This window comes from Hypanus sabinus, chromosome 9, assembly GCF_030144855.1.
Source record: "Hypanus sabinus isolate sHypSab1 chromosome 9, sHypSab1.hap1, whole genome shotgun sequence".
Lineage (NCBI taxonomy): Eukaryota > Metazoa > Chordata > Chondrichthyes > Myliobatiformes > Dasyatidae > Hypanus > Hypanus sabinus.
In genome coordinates this window covers 67,523,831-67,543,945 of record NC_082714.1, presented here as the reverse complement: position 1 = coordinate 67,543,945, position 20,115 = coordinate 67,523,831, and the positions used below count along the sequence as shown (strand labels likewise).

Sequence of the window (20,115 nt, the reverse complement as noted above, 5' to 3'; positions counted from 1 at the left end):
TGTTGGCTGAGATCTGTGCAAAGGTGACAAATTTGAGATCGCTAATGATTTTGCCCTGAAATTGGCTGTTAGTGTAAATTAGTACAGGGTGTTATCTATTGGATGTTGTAGGAAGCACCAAGATCTTCATTTGGTACCTATCCAGTTTTATGGGCAGGAATGTGTAAAATTTGAAATATGGTGTGTCTGAACTCCATGTATATAAGTTTCCAGTATATTACCAGCTACAGAAGCTAGGTGTTTCATCATTTCTATAAGTTAAATAGTTCATGTAATCTAAAAACTATAAAATTGGAACAATCACCTCACTGCCATCCCTCTAATATTATAGGAAAGTAGAGTACTGTGCAAAAGTTCTAAGCACATGTAAAAAACATAGTAAAGCAAAGATGCTTTTAAAAAATAATGAAATGAAAACTTTCTAAATATCAAGAATTTACTGTAAAGAACAGTGACCAGTAAAGAACTAAATCAAATCAATATTTGGTGACCACCCTTTGCCTTTAAACCTGCATACATCCTGTTAGGTACATTGTCATGCAGTCTTATAAGAAAATCAGCTGGTAGGTTGCTCCATACTTCTTGGACAACTTCCACAGTTTTTCTGCAAGACTTTGGCTGTCTAGCTTGCTTCTGTCTCTCCAGGTAATCTTGGGCAACCTCGATGATGTGAACAGGGCTCTGTAGAGGCCATACCATCTGTTGCAGAACTCCTTGTTCTTCTTTTTGCTGAAGATAGTTCTTTATGACCTTGGATGTGTGTTTGGGGTCATTGTCCTGTGGCAGACTGAAGTGGGGACTTTGTGACAGATGAGAAGCTGCTTCTATTTCTCAGCATTGAGGATTCCATTAATTCTGACCAGATCACCAACTTCATTTGCATAAACACAGCCCCAGACCTTCAGGAAACCTCTGCCATGCTCATGGTTGGCTGCAAACACTCATCCATGTAGCACTTTCCAGCTCTTCTATGAACAAACTTCCTCCTGTTTCAGCCAAAAAAAATTCAAATTTTGACTTGTCTAGAGCACTTGCTGCCACTTCTCAGCATCCAGTCCTTGTGTTTCTCTGTGTAGGCAATTTTCTCGGCTTGTTTCCACTCCAGAGGAATAGCTTTTTGGCAGCAATTCTTCCATGAAGAACACTTCTGATAAGATTTCTCCGGATTGTAGATGAGTGTACTTGGGTTCCAGTTGTTTCTGAGTTCAGAACTGATAGCAGTGTTGGACTTATCTGATTTAGAAGGGATGTCAGTTTGATGTATCTCTCATTGTCTGCACTCAGATTCTGTTGCCAACCACTGTGTTTCCGGTCTTCAATCTTGCCTATTTGTGATTCTTCAGAAGAGCTTGGACAGCACATTTTGAAACTCCTGTCTGCTGCAAAATTTCTTCTTGGCAGAGACCTTGCTGATGCAAGATAACCTCATTGTGTCTTGTTGCTGTGCTTACTCTTGCCATGTTATCTGAATTAATGATTTGAAGGTTAAAAGAGTCATATTTGCCACACCCTCACCTTTTAGTTGTTTGTCCTTCGCTCAGTTTGATTCCCTATACACCCATTTCTGTTCCAGTTTCATTCCTTGTATACCATTTCTGTTACATTTAATCAGTTTAGTTCATTCAACATATTATCATTGATGATTAGCACCTGTAAGTTTTTTTTGTTTAATCATTCACTGGGCGAGATACCTTCAAAGTAATTTAGTTTTTATTTGAAAAGTGGTCTATTACTTAATATGTTACATTCTTTAACAAAGTACAAAAATTATATGTAACATTTAATTTTTTGGAAAATGAATGTTTGGAAATCTTAAATTTGACCTTTACTAATAAAGAACACAAAAACATATATCTAAAACCCCTTTTATATAAAAAATCTAGGGGGCCTAAGACTTTTGCACAGTATTGTATTTTTCAACATAGGTATTGTGTAAGTAGATTCAAACTTCTTAAATAGAGTTTAAGCAAAATACCTGATTTACTGTGGCACAAAGAGGGGATATTCTGCTCAGTGGGCCCATACTAAAAGCCAACAGAGCTATCCCGTCAGTCTCAATCACCTTACCCTTTCCCTTCCACAACTTATTTTCCCTTGTATGCTGTTGCTGCATGAATGAAGTCACCGGAGAAAACAGTCTGGTGTGTGATTCATGGCTTTTAGAAAATTGTTCATTTTAAATTTACAATTTACATTCGGATTTGAAGATTGGTGGCTGAGAAGTCAATTGCTAAATGTAAATGTGTTAAACCCAAAAATCGCTCTTAACATATGCCATCAACCAGAAGCCATTGCCCTTTGATTCTTTTGTTACATAAAAATATTAAGGGATAGTTAACTGATAGCCAGTTATTAATTAATCTTTGGGATTTTGGTGGGAACTGGAGCATGCAACATAACCCACAAGCCACAGGGAGAACTTGTAAACTTCACACAGAATTCTTTACGCTTGTTTCAGAATAATTATGGTATTTGAGGATTAATAGCAATTTATTGTGTTTGTAGATTCCTGTTCCTGCTAAAACATTGCAAATGTTTGCTTTTATTTGTGTTCTTTATATTTCAGCAAATAACTGCTGCTTTGCCTGTGGTTGTCTGTGTAGTTCTAATTATCCAATTATAATGCCCTGGTTAAGATTTCTACTGCTATGCTGTGAGGTATTTTATTTTAGCAGTTTTCTGTAAAAGCAGTATGTCTTGCTGGTGAGAGTGTTTTGGCTTCAGCTAAAGATAAGGAGCCACGTTGACCAATTTAGGAATGTTGTGTCAGCCAATTGTAACTTTCTGCCCAATGGAAGATTTGGAAGAGCTAGGCGGATCAGATTTCTGAAAGACAATAGTCTGGTTTGGGGTCTTCTGGCGGGAGCTGTGCAGCGGAGCATAGAGGAAGATGCCACAGAATATTGTTGGAAGGAGAGTCCCCATTGCAAGAAGTGCTTTGTGCAGATGAATAGCTTCAAGGAGGATGGGCCTCCTGAAAAAGCCAGTTTGTTTGAGAAAGTCTTCGAGGGAAGTTCAGCATGTGGCATGTGCTTTCCTGTGAGTCCAGCACGAGTAAAGCGATACACCCCTGACTACTCCAGAAATGAGCTCCAATGTTTATGTGCACATTGGATTGGTTTAACTGTTATGGGCCCTTTTTATTTTCCTTTTCTTTTTCTGTAACTGTTTGTTAAAGTTGAAAATTTGTTAAATATACATTCTTTATAATTTTATGCTGGTGTACGATCTGTCATTTCTGGGGTACCGATAACTATGTATGGGTACACAGCATTCACTATAACCTACATTCCTTAATTGGATCATCCTAACTTTCCTTTTTGGTTGAACCCCAAATCATACTGACCCTAGACATATATTGTTTATGAAAGGTGACCTTCTCACCACTGAGTCATGCCTGAGGTTGGCTGCTGTGTGAATGCTGTTTAAGGATTGATTGAACAGTTAATTTGTTTGTTTAAGCCAGTGCTTAAACTAGTGTTTGTGGAAAGTGAGATGCATTGTAATTAAGGTACTTTATTATGGATGCTGTGGGCATTAAGCCTTGGTGCAATTCGAAGAGGATATCCAAGTAATATTTACGTTCCAAGCAGAGTAGATGTCCAAATTCCCGATAAACTGCTACTTAGAGTGCTGAGTTCTGTAAAAGTGTTGGGAAAGGTTACACTGATCGAATGGCATTTTGACCAATCAGTCGTGCTGCCCAATAGGATAGAGGCACCTGGAGAGGTAGGGCCATGGCCAGTTTATATCTCTAGAGAAGGGGGGGAATGTAGCTGACGGTAAAGGCTTTAAAGACTTTAAAGTTGTTCTCGTTTCTGTGAAGTGAGGGAAAGGAGTAGTCATATGTAAAAGGTCTAATAGGTCCTTCAGTGGTTGACTTATGTAGATTCTGAGATAGTTTTGGCTATTACATCACTGGTTGATAATTGCTAAAGTGTACCTGCAGAGAGCCAAAGTTATCATAGGCTGGGAGTCAAGTCCACACCCAATGAGGAAGAAGAATATGAGGCTTGGGCTGAGCAGACATCTCAGATAACATGAAAAAAACAGAGACTGGTAGACAACTTAAAGGGTCCAGCAGCTGTTATAGTGAGGTTCCTAAAGGCAGAAAACCCGTAAGCTAATTACTTGCAATTTCTGGAAGTTGCTTTTGGCACTACTGAAACTTCAGCAATCTTACGATGAAATTTAGACACACATTCCAGGAGAAAGGAGAGGAGCTGCCTGCCTACCATTTCAGGTTGGAGAAACTGCTGCACTGTTTGTGCCACAGTGGGGCTGTAAAGGGCATGTTGTCACATATGATATGATTGCTCTACATATTCAGATGACCCACAAGCTGCTCCCTCCTTTATCGAGTTATTCAGAGAAGTTAGAGAGGAGGAAAACATGTTCCACTTCTCAATCATTTCCAAAAGTGGAGTAGTGTCTACAGTGATAACCTCTAAAGTAACCACTGATGCCACAGAGATAGAGCTTTTGAGGACTGAGGTAAAAAGCCTTCAAGCTGAGCTGACTCAATGGATATCCGCTGTTTCAGCTAAACGTGATATGTCTGTTGGGAACCCTGACCATCCCGTAGGACTTACGATGCAAAGGAATGCTATGAAAAGGCTCTCTTGACTAGAGAGGCAACTGGGATTCATTACCCCATTTAGAACAATGTAGAGTGTAAATGCATGAACTATGCCCTACTGGAATGGTACCTTCCGAACTCAAGCAAAAGGTAGCTTTTACAGTGAGCATATGAAAGAGATTTAGTAGTTTTGTTGTGAACATTAGATGTGGATGTATCCCAGGATAAGATGTGAATAGGATCAGATATGATATTCTTTAAATCATGCTAATGTACATGTAAGTGGTCCAGTTTAAGACATTATGTGGGGGTCATGATTACTGTATATTTATGTCTCCCTTGAGAATAATGAATCACAGGCATAGTATTAACATCACCATTGCTGGAATGTTTAATGTTTTTCCATGTTTGTTCTGGATCTGCAGGAATGCCTAGAATTGCTAAATTGTTTGAAATGTCCATATATATTGATATACCCAACAGCTAGAGCCGTTAACAGCATCAGCAAATTGATGTGATACTTGTGAGTATGTATTATAAGTCATCTCAACCGGCACAGTATGTCTAGGGAAAACTGGCAAAAATATAACATCAAATATAGAATAATCTTCATAATATTCAGTAATTGACTTGCTTGAAGTCTTCTGGCTGGTTAGTAATTTGTTCACTATTGAGCAGCAGCATAGGTACTGTGAGCAAGAGGTAACTTGCACATTAACCACAGCACTTACTGACCTCATTAGGTGCCACTTTAACTCGCTTGCTCTCACATCCACTTACTTTTACCTTCTACTTTCAGTGATAAGGACCTTTCCATCGAATTCCCAGTGGTTTCTTACGTGTTTTTTTAATCAGGGCCCACTTGCCAGGAAATGGCGTGTCCTTCTTATGGTGGATCTTCTTCAGTGGCAGAAACCTATTGAGAAGCAGACTGTACTACTTGAGTTAATTTCACACAATAGTTAACTAAACTGTGTGCCATAATGTGTATATCAACCTCTTTGTGATAGAAACATAGAAATATTGAAAAGCTACAGAACAATACAGGCCCTTTGGCCTACAATGCTGTGCTGAACATGTACTTACTTTAGAAATTACCTGGGGTTACCCATAGCCCTCTATTTTTCTCAGCTCCATGTACCTATCCAGGAGCCTCTTAAAAGACCCCATTGTATCTGCCTTCGCCACAGTCACCAGGAGACCATTCCGTTCCCAGCCTACTCTGCACGAGAAACTTACCCCTGACATCCTCTCTGTACCTACTTCCAAGTAACTTAAAACTATGCCCTCTCATGTTAGTCATTTCAACCCTGGAAAAGCCTCTGACTATCTGCATGATCAATGCCTCTGATCATCTTATACACTTCTATCAGGTCACCTCTCATCCCCCGTCACTCCAAGGAGAAAAAGCCAAGTTCACTCAACCTATTTTCATAAGGCATACTCCCCAATCCAGGCAACATGTATAGCATTATGAAAGGCAAAGGAGGAAGTTGTCTATCTTGTGTTGCAGTGGTTGATTTTTGCTGTCCATTGCTTTGATGGCTTTCTTGAATATCTGCACAAATCTTATTGTCAAGCCATTTGTGGATGTAAGGGGCTGATGTAAAGTGCTTGATTCCATTGTTCTTCACAAAACTTTGGAATTCTTCAGAGACAAATTGTCATCCATTGTCTATGCAGATTTGTTCATTCCTAGCGAACATGGCCCTCAGAACTGTAATGGTCTTTTCCGATGTGGTTGTCTTCATTTTGATGACCTCTGGCCATTTGGAATGTGCATCGATGACAATTAAAAAGATTAGAGTCCTTGAATGATCCAGCACAGTTGATGTGCACTCGTTGCCATGGTGATGAGGGCCACTCCCTTGGATGGAGAGGGGCTTGTGGTGGTGTGTTCTGGATCTTTTGACATCCAGAGCAGTTCTTGGTCAAGTCCTCAATCTGTTTATTGATTCCTGGCCACCACACGTAGGCACAGACAAGACTTTTCATCTTCACGGTACCGAGATGCCCCTTATGCAGTTCCTCCAGCACTCTGATGCATAGCTTGGGAGGAATCACAACTTGTGAACCGCACATTAGTGTTCCCCGACACACTGATAACTGCTCCTTCCTCTCTGAGAAGGCTGGAAACTGTGTGTTACCACATGCTGGCCAACCCTGTACCATGATGTCATACACTTTTGAGAACATAGGATCATTGTGTGTTTCTCTTTCAGTTAGGCTGTTTGTTACTGGTAATTGTTTAACTACTATGTGAAAGACCTCTTCTAAATCCATTTGTGTAGTTATCCCTGAAGTTGGCAGTGGAAAACGTGACAAACCATCTGCATTGTCATGTTGCTTGGTCCCCTTGTGTTTAATGTCATACCTGTGACCTAAGAAAAAAGACCATCGCTGCAGCCTTTGTGCTGTCATCACTGGAACACCTTTCCTTGGGTTGAAGATTGACACGAGAGGCTGATTGTCAGTCAACAGGGTAAAATTTTGACCATACAGGTAGTGACTGAATTTCCTGACTCCTTACACGAGGCTTAGGGCCTCTCTGTCAGTTACTTGAGGCAAAGGCCATTGGTCTTTCTGAGCCATCAGGAAACTTGTGTGATAGCACAGCTCCTATCCCATGGGGTGAGGCATCACAAGCCAGTCGGATTGGTAAGGAGGGGTCAAAGTGCGCGAGCACCCCTTCTGAAGTTATGAGTCTTTTAGTTTCTTGAAACGCTTTCTCACAGCTCTCAGTCCACTTTCATTGTGTCCCTGTCTGTAATAGTGCATTTAATGGGTATAGGACTGTGGATAGGTTAGGCAATAACTTGTGGTAATAGTTCACTAGTCCAAGATATGCTCTCAGCTGAAACACATTTTCAGGTGGTGGTGCCTTAAGCACTGCTTCTGTCTTGTCTTGAGACATGTGTAAGCCATCCTTGTTGATCACATGCCCACAGTATGAGATTTCCTTTTCAAAAAGCTGACATTTCTGTCCATTAGCTATGAGCCCATGTTCTCGTAACCTGGTGAGCACTTGGTCAAGGTTAGAAAAATGTTTGTCGTCATCTTTGCTGGTGACAATGATGTCATCCAGGTAACACTGAGTCCCTGGAATCCCCTGCAGGACCTGGTCCTTTGCCCTTTGCCAGATTGCGGGAGCTGATGCTATCCCAAACACCAACCTGTTGTACTGGTAAAGTCCTTTGTGTGTATTTATTGTCAGGTATTTCTTGGATGCATCATTGATTTCCATTTGGAGATAAGCCTGGGCCAAATTGATTTTTGTGAAATGTTCCCCTGCTAACAGGGAAGCAAAGATGTCCTCAATACGAGGTAGAGGGTACTGTACTGTGCGGAAAACTGGGTTGACAGTCACTTTGAAGTCTCCACATATGCACACCTTGCTTGGTTTTCCTGGTTTTGTGCTGGAGGTTTTCTTCATCACTGGAACAATAGGTGTGGCCCATTCACTCCAATCCACCTTTGACAGGACCCCAGGCTGCTCCAGATTTTTCAGCTCAGCTTCTACTGTAGGATGGATTGCATATGGCACTGGTCTGGCTTTGTGAAATATTGGACATGCGTTTTCCTCAATCTCAGTCTTTGCCTTCATGCTCTGAAGTGTTCCTATTCCTTTTATGAACACTTCCTCAGAGTCAGCAAGTATTTGTGACAGTCTCTCAGATGTAGCCTTGCTGCCCTCCTTTGCTGACACATCTAGTGCCTTGATGGTGTGCCAATCCAACTGGATTTTCCTGAGCCATTCACGTCCCAGCAACAGTGGTCCTCCATTTTTCAGTATGTAGAGGTTCAGCTGCTGTGTTTTGTCTCTGTAGGTCACTGTCACTTTAATTTTACCTTTGGGATGCACTCTGCCATGTGTAAGTCTTTAACAGTAGTTTAGTTTGTTTCAGAACTAAAATTGAAACGTTTGTAGTCATGTATAGAGATCACTGTTAAAGTTGAGCCTGTGTCCAACTCCATTTTCAGTCTCACGCCTGCCACTTGTGGAGTGATCCATATTACTCTTCGATCATCTGTCTCTTTCACACTGTGAAGTTGCAGACAGGATAATTCACTTTTGTCTGAGTCGTTTTCTTCAGAACTGCTTTCTTTCATTCTGTATACATTGTTGTAGGTTCCTTTCTGGGGTTTCTTGTTTCTCTGTATTTTGTCCTTTTTCTGCTGTTTACTATCTTTTTCATACTCTGCCAATGTGGTCTTGTTTTCCACAGTTTCTGCATTCTTTGTCTTTAAACCAACAGTCATCAGGGTCATGTGACATGTTCCCACAATGGTAACATTTCGTTCCTTCATTTCTGTTCAGTGACATTTTATTTGTAGCATATTCCAGAGATTTTTGTTGTATCTCTGAAGCACCCCATGCTGCTGTTTCCAATGATATTGCAATGTTCAGTGCCTTCTCTAATGTAAGGTCTTTTTCACACAGGAGCTCCTTCTGTGTGGTTTCACAGTGCATGCCACACACTAACCTATCCATCAATGCATCTGATAGGCAAGCTCCAAATTGACAATGTTTTGATAATTTGCGCAATTCAGCACAATATTCAAAAATACTTTCATTTTTGCACTGATTCTGTTTGTGAGATTTAAATCTTTCAGCAATGACCAGTTGTTTGGGGTTTAAGTGCTGTTGGAGAGTGTCTGCTATTTGCTTGAACATTTTGTTGGCTGGCTTTTTAGGGGTTAAAATGCTCCGTAGCAGCCCGTATATTTTTGTTCCCATAGCCCTGAGCAAGACACTGGCTTTATTTTCGTCATTAACACCGTTAGCATCACAATGTAACTCCACTCTTTCAATGTAAGGCTACATCCACACTGAGCCGGTGAATTTTGAAAATGCCGGTGTTAGGAGAAAATGATAGGTGTCCACACCAGGCGTTTCTGAAAATACCTCTGTCCACATTAAAATGGGTATTTGGGTGAATCTCCTCCTACTGGACATGTGCGCAAGACACAGCTACAGAAAGCAAGTGAAGAAGAAACGGTATACTATTTCTGTTTTCCTCCTCTTAGTTCAAGAAAACAATGCGTGAAGGACCAGGGTAAGCATAAAACTGGGAGAGCAGGTAAAGGTGAAAAATAATAGGAGTTTTATTACCCAAAATGTTTACAAATTCAACAGAACTGTTCTAGAGTCCAAACTTGAATCAGCTAAACAGAACAAAACTTGGTTATAACAACAAAGTAAATACTCCTCAGACCAAGAGTCCCCACTCATCTCCTGACTGCGAGTTTATATTCAATACTGGCCAGTCCATAGTAAATTGCAGAGGAGGAAAAACATTCCTCTCCTTAAAAAAAATGACATAAATGAAGCAACTTCAGAGAACATCCCTCTGGCTGTAGCAGAATGGCACAATCCAATTATCCAGCCCCATCTACTTAGGTTGGTGTAATGCAACAGCTCTGTCATTTACCAGATTATCAGGAGGATGGTCGGCTACAGGACACTTTAATATGCCCAGTTAATGGTGTGGTTGGTAATTGCAGCTGCCACACTGCACTACCATCTGTTCCAGCATGTCATGACAGCGTTTTTAAAAAGCTCTGGTTACCCCGTATACTACATTGCCCAGCCGGCATCTTCAGATTTACACACTCTGGAAAGCGTTTTAGAAAAACTCAGTTTTCAGGGGAGGAAAATGCCATTTCAGTGTGGACGGAGGGTCAAAACAAAGAGAAAAAGCTTCAGTTACGGATTTATCCAGTCTAGTGTGGACGAGGCTTAAATTACCCAGTTTTCAATGCTACTATCGAATACTGTAATTCAATCCAATCATCACCATCTTTGTTGAGTTACTTTAGCCCCATTTTTTCCTTGTTTTCTTTTTAGCTAGCTTCTTGCAGTCATTGCACATTCCCCTTGACTCACTTGTCCTTTTTGCTAGTGCCATGAGCTCACTCCGTCTAGATGGGTGTGTTGCTCCTTTTTTTAATTAATTTTTCATGAGTTTTAAAAAAGGTTTATACAGTGTGAAATAAATATATCAAAGTACAATTCATAACAATTAAGCAAAGCATCCATAGTAGAATCGTATAAAGTTAGTTACCACCCCACCCTCCCACTACCCAACTCCAAGCCAATCTTACAATATATAAAAAGGTTAATCAGAACTATATCACCACAGAGCTTAAACTCAGTCCCAAGGTTGATGAAGGCCAATGCACTGTATGCCTTCTTAACCATACAGTCAACCTGCGTAGCAGCTTTAAGTATCCTACGGACACCCCCAAGATCCCTCTGATCCTCCATGTAGCCAAGAGTCTTACTATTAATACTATATTCTCCCATCATATTTGACCTACCAAAATGAACCACTTTACATTTATCTGGGTTGAACTCCATCTGTCTTGTCTCTTAGCCCAGTTTTGCATCCTATCAATGTCCCACTGTAACCTCTTGACAGCCCTCCACACTATCCACAACACCCCCAACCTTTGTGTCATCAGCAAATTTACTAACCCATCCCACCGCTTCCTCATCCAGGTCATTTATAAAAATCACAATGAGAAGAGGTCTCTGACAGATGCCTAAAGGCACTCCACTGGTGACTGGCCTCCATGCAGAATATAACCTATCTACAACCACTCTTTGCCATCTGTGGGCAAGTCAATTCTGGATCCACAAAGCAATGTCTCCTTGGATCCCATGCCTCCTTACTTTCTCAATAAGCCTTTCATGGGGTACCTTATCAAATGCCTTGCTAAGAAACAAATACACTACATCTACTCTCTACCTTCATCAGTGTGTTTAGTCACATCCTCAAAAAAATCAATCAGGCTCATAAGGTACAACCTACCTTTGACAAAGCCAAGCTGACTATTCCTAATCATATTATGCCTCTCCAAATGTTCATAAATCCTACCTCTCAGAATCTTCTCCATCAACTTATCAACCACTGAAGTAAGACTTACTGGTCTATAATTTTCTGGGCGATCTCTACTCCCTTTCTTGAATAAAGGAACAACATCCGGAACCTCTCCCGTCCCCAGTGATGATGCAAAGATCATTGCCAGAGGCTCAGCAATCTCCTCCCTTGCCTGGGGTACATTACGTCTGGTCCCGGCCAATTATCCAACTTGATGCTTTCCAAAATCTCCAGCACATCCTCTTTCTTAATATCTACATGCTCAAGCTTTTCAGTCTGCTTCAAGTCATCACTAAATTACTAAGGCCCTTTTCCATAGTGAATACTGAATCATAGTTCCAAGTACTGGTTCACGCTCTAAGTTCATTTGCTTTGTTCATGATATTCCTTGCATTAAAATAGACACATCTGAAACCATCAGTCTAAGCATATCCCTTCTCTATCACCTGCCTATCCTCTCTCTCACATTGTCTACAAGCTTTCTCAATTTGTGAGCCAACCACCCTTTCCTCCAGTTGGGTTCCCACCCACTCCAGCAATTCTAGTCTAAACTCTCACTAATAGCCTTTGCAAACCTCCCTTTTAGGATATTGGTCCCCCTCAGATTCAAATGCAACCCATCCTTTTTCTACAGGTCACTCCTGCCCTAAAAGAGGCCCCAATGATCCAGAAATCTGAATCCCTGCCCCTGCTCCAATTTCTCAGCCACACATTTATCCTCCACCTCACTCTATTCCTATATTCACTGTCACAATAATCCCCAAGATTACTACCTTTGAGGTCCTGCTTCTGAACTTTGTAACTCCCTGTAGTCTGTTTTCAGGACCTCCTCCCTTTTCCTACCTATGTTGTTGGTACCAATATGTACCATGACCTCTGGCTGTTCACCTTCCCACTTCAGGATATCGTGGACATGATCAAAAACATCTTGGACCCTAGGACCTGAGAGGCAAACTACCATCCGTGTTTCTTTCCTGCATCTACAGAATTGCCTGTCTGACCCCCTATCTGTGGAGTCCCTTATCACTCCTGCCTTCCTCTTTCTTTCCCTACCCCTATGAGCCACAGGGCCAGACTCTGTGCCAGAGGCACGGTCACTGTTGTTTCCCCAGGAAGATCCCTCCCCCCAGCAGTACTCACAGGAGTACTTATTGTTAAGTGGGACAGCCACTGGGGTAGTCTCTAATATCTGACTCTTGACTGTTACTGGCTTATCTGTCTCCTGAGCAGTAGCATCCTAGCAGCATTACTGGAAGCATCACTAGCAGGACTGCCCATTTGAAGTCACAGCTGCACTTTCTAACATTGCCTCAGTTTACCTTCAAACTCCTTACAATGCATATTGATTGAATTACTGTGTTGTTCTTTCACACTTCCATTAATGCAAAGATTTTCTCTTTAGACTTTTTGCTGTCTCTATTATGCTTGTTTTTGTAGTTTATCCCAAATTTTGCATTTCCTTTGGTTATTAAAAGACTTTACTCATCCAGTTAACTCTTTCAATCGTTCTCACATTCGATTAAACTGACCATACAGTCTTACCTTTGAATCAGTAGCATCCATTTTCTGATTCCTATCCCATACCTTCACAATATCATCTTGGAGCCACGTTTCATTACATTGAATATTGATGGTATACTTAGTCCAGACTTTTTCAATAATCTTATCAAACTTAAATGTTTCAATTAGGTAAGAGTGTTTAGTAGGTTTCATGACCTCAGTCATTACGTACTTTTTACTACTGTGATCTCGAAATTTTAATAGTTTGCAGCTGAAATTTTAACAGGTTGTTTTGCAACTCAAATTTAATTCTTTTTTAAATTTAATTCTATGTTGTGTTAGTTTTCATGTATTTAAGTTTCTTCAAACACTCCACTGAGTTGCATGCATTTAGTTATTTTTATCCATCCTCCACTGCTTGTGCGAATTTAAATTTTGATGATCTAGCAGTTTGTATTACTCTTTTACAGATCTATTTTTTTAAATTAGCTATGCTGCAGTCCTCAATCCTGACTTTTATCTGATGTTTAAAATCAGAACAAGTTTTTCTCTCAGACAATGGAGGAACATAGGAAAAAGTTCTTACTCTTTTTATTGTATGCTACAAACTCCACTTTTTGACTTGGAGTGTAACAAATTTAGAACTTAGCATCGTCTTTGCTGACTACACCAATTGTTGGCTTTCTGGTGTTTAAGTCCAGAGTTCTTTTAGAAGTTTGGAAGGAGGCATAAAACCTGTTGCTTCACAATCGTTTTATTAAGAATTGATAGAACAAAGGGAATGGAAAAGAGCAGTGACAGCAATTTGAAGAAGAGAGCTAAAAATAGCACCTAGCATAAACCAGCTGATTTTATATCTAGATATAAGAGAAATTCCATTCAATTCTGTAGATAAAAAACAACCATTTAGAAAATACTTATTTAATACTGCCGTAAAATTGCCAATGAGAAGAAAGTACAGAGAAGCTTTCAGAATTATACTTTGTATAGCCACTAAAGGCAAATTAAATTGTTATACATATAAATGCTAATTAAAATACAAGCAGATAATTATTAATCTACAAAGAAAATTACAATTAAAATTAATGTCAAATCCAACACTTTCTAGACATTTTCAGCTCTTTCTGATTGTACAATATTTATTATTGACTTCTTTGTAAGTTAAAGCAGAAAATGCTGGAACCATACAGTAGCTGTGGCAGTATCTGTGCAAAAGAAAACAATTGACAATTCAAGTTGAAGATCCATCATCAGAAGTTGCAGATAGTGAGTGGGAGGATGGATTAGGCAAAGAGAATACTTTTGACAGGTAGAGGCCAAAGATACTGAGGCGATCCTAGTGTCTTTAGAAATACATTATGGTAGTAGACCCTTCCAGGGAGAATGCACCCAAGTTTGTTGGACAGTTTAATGCAGTTTGGAATTTGAGGCTATTTTAACCTCATTTTGAATTGGCTGACAGATATTTCAAAGTGATCTTAATGATAATGCTATAATTACAATTTTGAGCTAATGGGAGAAGTCTGATTCACTTTCTATTCAATGATACTGATACACAATTTTTTTTTCTTTTATGAGTAATGTTTGGAATTTGATTAGAGAGGCAATGGAGCATATTAGAAGAAAGCATCAAAATCTGGTTTGCAGTATTAACATAACTACCTGAACTATGAGGTTCACACACAAAATGCTGGTGGAACGCAGCAGGCCAGGCAGCATCTATAGGAAAATGCACTGATGATGTTTCGGCTGAGACCCTTTGTCAGGAACAACTGTGAGGTTGTTCAGTGTGTTTGCAATGTCCATTAGTTATTTTTTCAGTGAATTCTACTGAAGCTCTAAAACATGCGTTACTATGTTTTGAAGTGAATATTGTTATTCAACAATCTATCATTAGTTTTTTTTTCTAGTTTGCAGGGACATATTGACCTTTTTTTTCCTTCCTTTGCCCACACACAATTGATCCTAAATACTTCAAATGTTGCTGGCTTGGGTAGTGTGCCTTCTCTTACTCAAGTAGCAATTTTCTCATTATGTAGACTGAGCACAGACAGGCTAATGATTTGTGGAGGGGAGGTCAGCCCAGAAAAGCCCAGGATTGTATTTGCATTTGTGTTTACAGTTGAACAGAACAACACCTAACTTCCTTCACCTTTTTCAGCCCATAAAACCCAGGACCACACTGGACACTTGACATCATTATAGTGTTAAAATTGCTTTGCCCGTTGAATTACAGACTTGTAGAAAATTTGCTTGATTAGCATAGATGTACTTACCTACTAAGTAACAGGGGATGTGAATATTAGTAATTTGAGAAATGAATTGAATTTTGTTCAGTGTGTAAACATCTTCAAATAAGTTAACAGACTGAACAGGGATGCAGAAATGTTGATGTATTGAAATATGACCTGATAACATTACGGATGAACTGGGATCTGTGGTGCACTTTTAGTACCAGCTTTATCAGTGTGCCACTGAGTTTTGCAGTTATTTTCTCTTAGAGACTGAGTACCAGCATTTCTACTTTCAGAAGGAAGCCTTTGACAGAGTGCATTATATCAGAAGAGAATAATGGAATGCCTTTTAGAAAGAAAAATGCCATTTAAGTCTGTTCAAATACATATTGAGTACATACTAAGTTAATAATTTCATTTTTTCTGCTGCTAATAAAAGTGTAAAAATATTCCACTTAAATGCATTTTGAAATAATTTCATTTTAGTGTCAAAATGTGCATCAATTTTAATGGATTTTAGAAGTTTCCATGCATATGTTTGTAAATTCATTCAATGTTCTATGTAACCTGTTTATTATCCCAATTGGTAAACCAATTTAAGGACACTGAACATTAGAAATTGACAGAAAATGTTATTACATTAAACTATAATCAACTATCTTTTGTTTTGAATCCATGCATGACCATTATTTGTATTATTTTGGAGTTAACTTTTTAAGCTTTGGGCAATGCTATTCATTCAAAAGAAGTTTAGCAGCAATGCAACAAATTGTTTTAAAGATATAGTAATCTCACGTGGATTTCTTTTTAATTTGTCTTTTCCTTTCTTGGCTGTGTTCTAATTTTTGTTACCGTGGGGCCTATGGGAATGTTCTGTAACTGATGCAGCTGAACATTAGAGTTGACAATCCAGGCATCGAGCCTATAGACAAGTGGCTCATGACACAAGGACTGGTGAGCTTTCACCGCATTGATTTGCTGTACCCTGCTAAATAATTTCTCTTCATTAACCACAATCTTCTTAATCTGAATCTGCACAGTAAAAGACCAAGCTAATAGTACCAGTTTATCCATCTTTACAGTGTAGCATACTGTATATAGATCTAAATCTGTTTTCCATCAGTTTAAAACTACTTTTAGTCAGATGGTATTGAAGATTGTACTGGTATGAGAAGATACAGTACAGAAATTTGGGTCATTGTAATAGAGTCATAGAAAAGAGCAGCAGAGAAACAGTCCCTTTGGCCCATCTAATCCATGCCAAAACCATTTAAACTACCTACCGGGACCTGCACTGGGACCATAGCCCTCTATACACCTACCATCCATGTACAGTTGCAAGTAAAAGTTTGTGAACCCTTTGCAATTACAGGTTTCCCCCGCTATCCGAAAGTAGAGCGTTCCTATGAAACCGTTTATAAGCCAAAATGTTGTAAAGCGAAGAAGTAATTGCCATTAATTTATATGGGAAATATTTTTGAGCGTTCCCAGACCCAAAAAATAACATACCAAATCATACCAAATAGCACATAAAACCTAAAATTACACTAACATATAGTAAAAGTAGGAATGATATGATAAATACACAGCCTATATAAAGTAGAAATAATATATGTACAGTGTAGTTTCACTTACCAGAATCAGAAAGATTTAGCCAAAAACCGATTTGTAGGAAAAAAATCGGTACATACACGCATGCGCAGACACCTGCCCACACAAGGCTTCACAGTCATGGTAGACTCTCTCGGGGTCAACACAAGTTTAAAGTGGGCCCTGCTGTCTTTTCTCGGACTGTAGCAGCAACGCTGCTCGGGGTGCATGCTGCCTCTCTAACAGCTCGCTGATAAACGCTGAACGCTATTTTTGCTTTTCGCCTTTTTCGTAAAAGCGAAAATCCTCTTCAGATTTCTTTTGTAAAACAGGTATTAATGTAAGTCTTTCGTAAAAGCGAAGTGCCTTAAAGCGAACTTTCGTAAAGCAGGGGACACCTGTACCTGGTTTTCTATATTAACTACTCATAAAACGTGGCCTGATCTTCATCCAAGTCACAATAATAGACAAACACAATCCGCCTGAACTAATAACACACAAACAATTGTACTTCTTCTTGTCAATACTGAGTACATCATTTAAACAATCACAATCTAATGCCTTCTACAAAAGCTGTTTGGAGTCAGGTGTTGCAGTCATTGAGATGAGATTGGAGGTGTGGGTTGCAGAGACACCCTGCCCTATAAAAAAGACACATAACGTCAGGTTACTGACAGAGCCTGCTCTTCTCAAGAAAAATTTGTTTATGTGCACCATGCCTCAAACAAAACAACTTTCGGAGGAACTTAGCAAAAGAATTGTAGAAATACATGAAGCTGGAAAAGGCTAGAAGAGCATTTCTAAAGTCCTAAGTGCTCATCAGTCCAGAGTAAGAGAAATCGTCTACAAAAGGAGGAAATTTAGTATTGTTACTACTCTCCTTCGCAGTGGCCATCCTGCAAAGATTACACCAAGAGACAATGTGCAGTGTTGGAGGAGGTGAAAAAGTACCCAAGGGTAATACAAAAAGACCTGCAGAATTCTGTAGAACTTGCTGAAGTCTCTGTTCATGTGTCCATTAAAAGAAAAACACTGAGTAAGAATGGTGTTCATAGAAGGACACCACAGAAAAAAACCACTGCTCTCTGAAAAAACATTGCTGCATGTCTCAAGTTTGCAAAAGACCACCTGGATGTTCCATAATGCTTCTGGGACAATATTTTGTGGACAGATGAGACAAAAGTTAAACCTTTTGGCAGAAATGCACACCACTATGTTTGGAGGAAAATGGGACTGCACACTAACCCCAAACCCTTATCCCAACTGTGAAGCATGGTGGAAGGAGCATCATGGTTTGGGGCTGCTTTGCTGCCTCAGGGCCTGGACAGCTTGCAGTCATTGAGGGAACAATGAATTCAAAATTGTATCAAGACAGTTTACAGGAGAATGTCAAGGCAGCAGTCTGTTAACTGAAGTTTAATAGAAGTTGGATGATGCAATAAGACAATGATCTGAAACACAATGAACAACTGCATGGTTTTAAAACAAGAAAGTACATATTTTGGAATGGCCAAGTTAGAGTCTGGACTTTAATCAGTTGAGATGCTGTGCTATGACCTGAAGAGGGCTGTTCATGCAAGGTATCCCAGAAATATTGATAAACTGAAACAATTTTGTATGGAGGAATGGTCTAAAGTTCCTCCTCGCTATTGAGCAGATACAGGAAATGTTTGGTGGCGGTTTGCTGCTAAAGGAGGTTCTACCACTTATTAAATAAAAGAGTTCACATACTTTTTACAGCCTGGACTGTGAATGATTAAACAATGTGTTCATTAAAGACATGAAAAGTACAATTGTGTGTGTGAATATATAAATAGTTTAAACAGCTTATATTTGTCTATTATTGTGACTTAAATGAAGATTTAATGCAGAAAACCAGGTAATTGCAAAGGGTTCACAAATAACTTCTTGCATTTGTACTGAAACCAAGCTCACTTGAAACCACTTACATTTGCAGCTCACTCCACACTGCCATGACCCTCTGAGTGTAGAAGTTTCCACTCATGTTCCTCTTAACCTTTTTACTTTCCACCCTTAACCCATAACCTCTAGTTGTAGTTTCACCCAACCTCAGTGGGAAAAGCCTGCTTGCATTTACCTGATTTATACCCCTCATAATTTTGTACACCTATATCAAATCCCTCCTTAATCTTCTATATTCCAAGGAACAAAGTCCTAACCTATTTAATATTTCCTTATAACTCAGGTCCTCTAATCCCAGCAACATCCTTGTAAATTTTCTCTGTACTCTTTCAATCTTATTTACATCTTTCCTGTAGGTAGGTGACCAAAACTGCACACAATACAGCAAAATAGGCCTCACCAATGTTGTATATAACTTCAACATGACATCACATCCTCTATACTCAGTACTTTGATTTAGAAAGGCCAATGTGCCAAAAGCTTTCTTTACGAACCTATCCATCTGTGATGCCCCTGGACCTGTATTTCCAGATCCCTTTGTATCATAGCACGCCTCAGTGCCCTACCATTCACTGTTTACAACCTACCCTGGTTGGTCCTATCGAAGTGCAAGCACCTCATACTTGTCTGCATTAAATTACTTCTGTCATTTTTACAGATGGTCCAGATCACAGTGCACGCTTTAATAGTCTTCCTTGGTGCCCACTACCCTCCCAATCTTGGTTTCATCTGCAAATTTGCTGATCCAGTTAACCACATTATCATCCAGGTCATTGATATAGATGACAAACAACAGCAGACCCACCACCAATCCCTGCGGAAATCCACTAATCACAGGCCTCCACTAGTCAGAAAGGCAACCATCTGCTACCACTATCTGGCTTCTCCCACAAAGACAATGTCTAATCCAATGTACTACCTCATCTGGAATGCCAAGTGACTGAACCTTCTTGAACAGCCTCCCATGCAGACCTTGTCAAATGCCTTGCTATAGTTCATGTAGATATGTCCACTGCCTTGCCTTCATCAACTTTCCTGGTAACTTTCTCGAAAAACTCTGTAAGGTTGGTTAGGCACAACTTACCATGCACAGGGACACTCTGACTATCCTTAATCAGTCCATGTCTTTCCAAATATTCATTTATCTGGTCCCTTAGAATAACTTCCAATAACTTTCGCACTACTGATGTTAGGCTTGCTGGCCTATGATTTCCTGGCTCTAAACATGAACCAGGAGCAGAATCGGTACATCCCAAAGATGAAGAAAGCATGACATAACCAGGGCTGACAAAGGAAATCAAAGGCAGCATAAAAGCCAAATAGTGGGCATATAATATAGCAAAGGTTAATGGAAAGCTAGAGTATTGGGAAGCTTTTAAGAACCAGCAAGGTACAAGGTAAACTT

At 39.7% G+C, this 20,115-nt stretch overlaps 1 protein-coding gene across 5 annotated transcripts in view; it reads left to right on the top strand.

The window, feature by feature from the left end:
- Nucleotides 1-20,115, top strand: part of tom1l2 (target of myb1 like 2 membrane trafficking protein) — a 161,787-nt gene that overhangs the window by 108,109 nt on the left and 33,563 nt on the right. For 2 of the 5 annotated variants that reach the window (XM_059979845.1, XM_059979847.1), the window contains one exon: nt 16,086-16,151. The exons of the other annotated variants lie outside the window; for them this stretch is intronic. In XM_059979845.1, the coding sequence (XP_059835828.1) occupies nt 16,086-16,151 (66 nt within the window). The remainder of the gene's footprint in view (nt 1-16,085; nt 16,152-20,115) is intronic. 5 annotated transcript variants of the gene reach the window in all.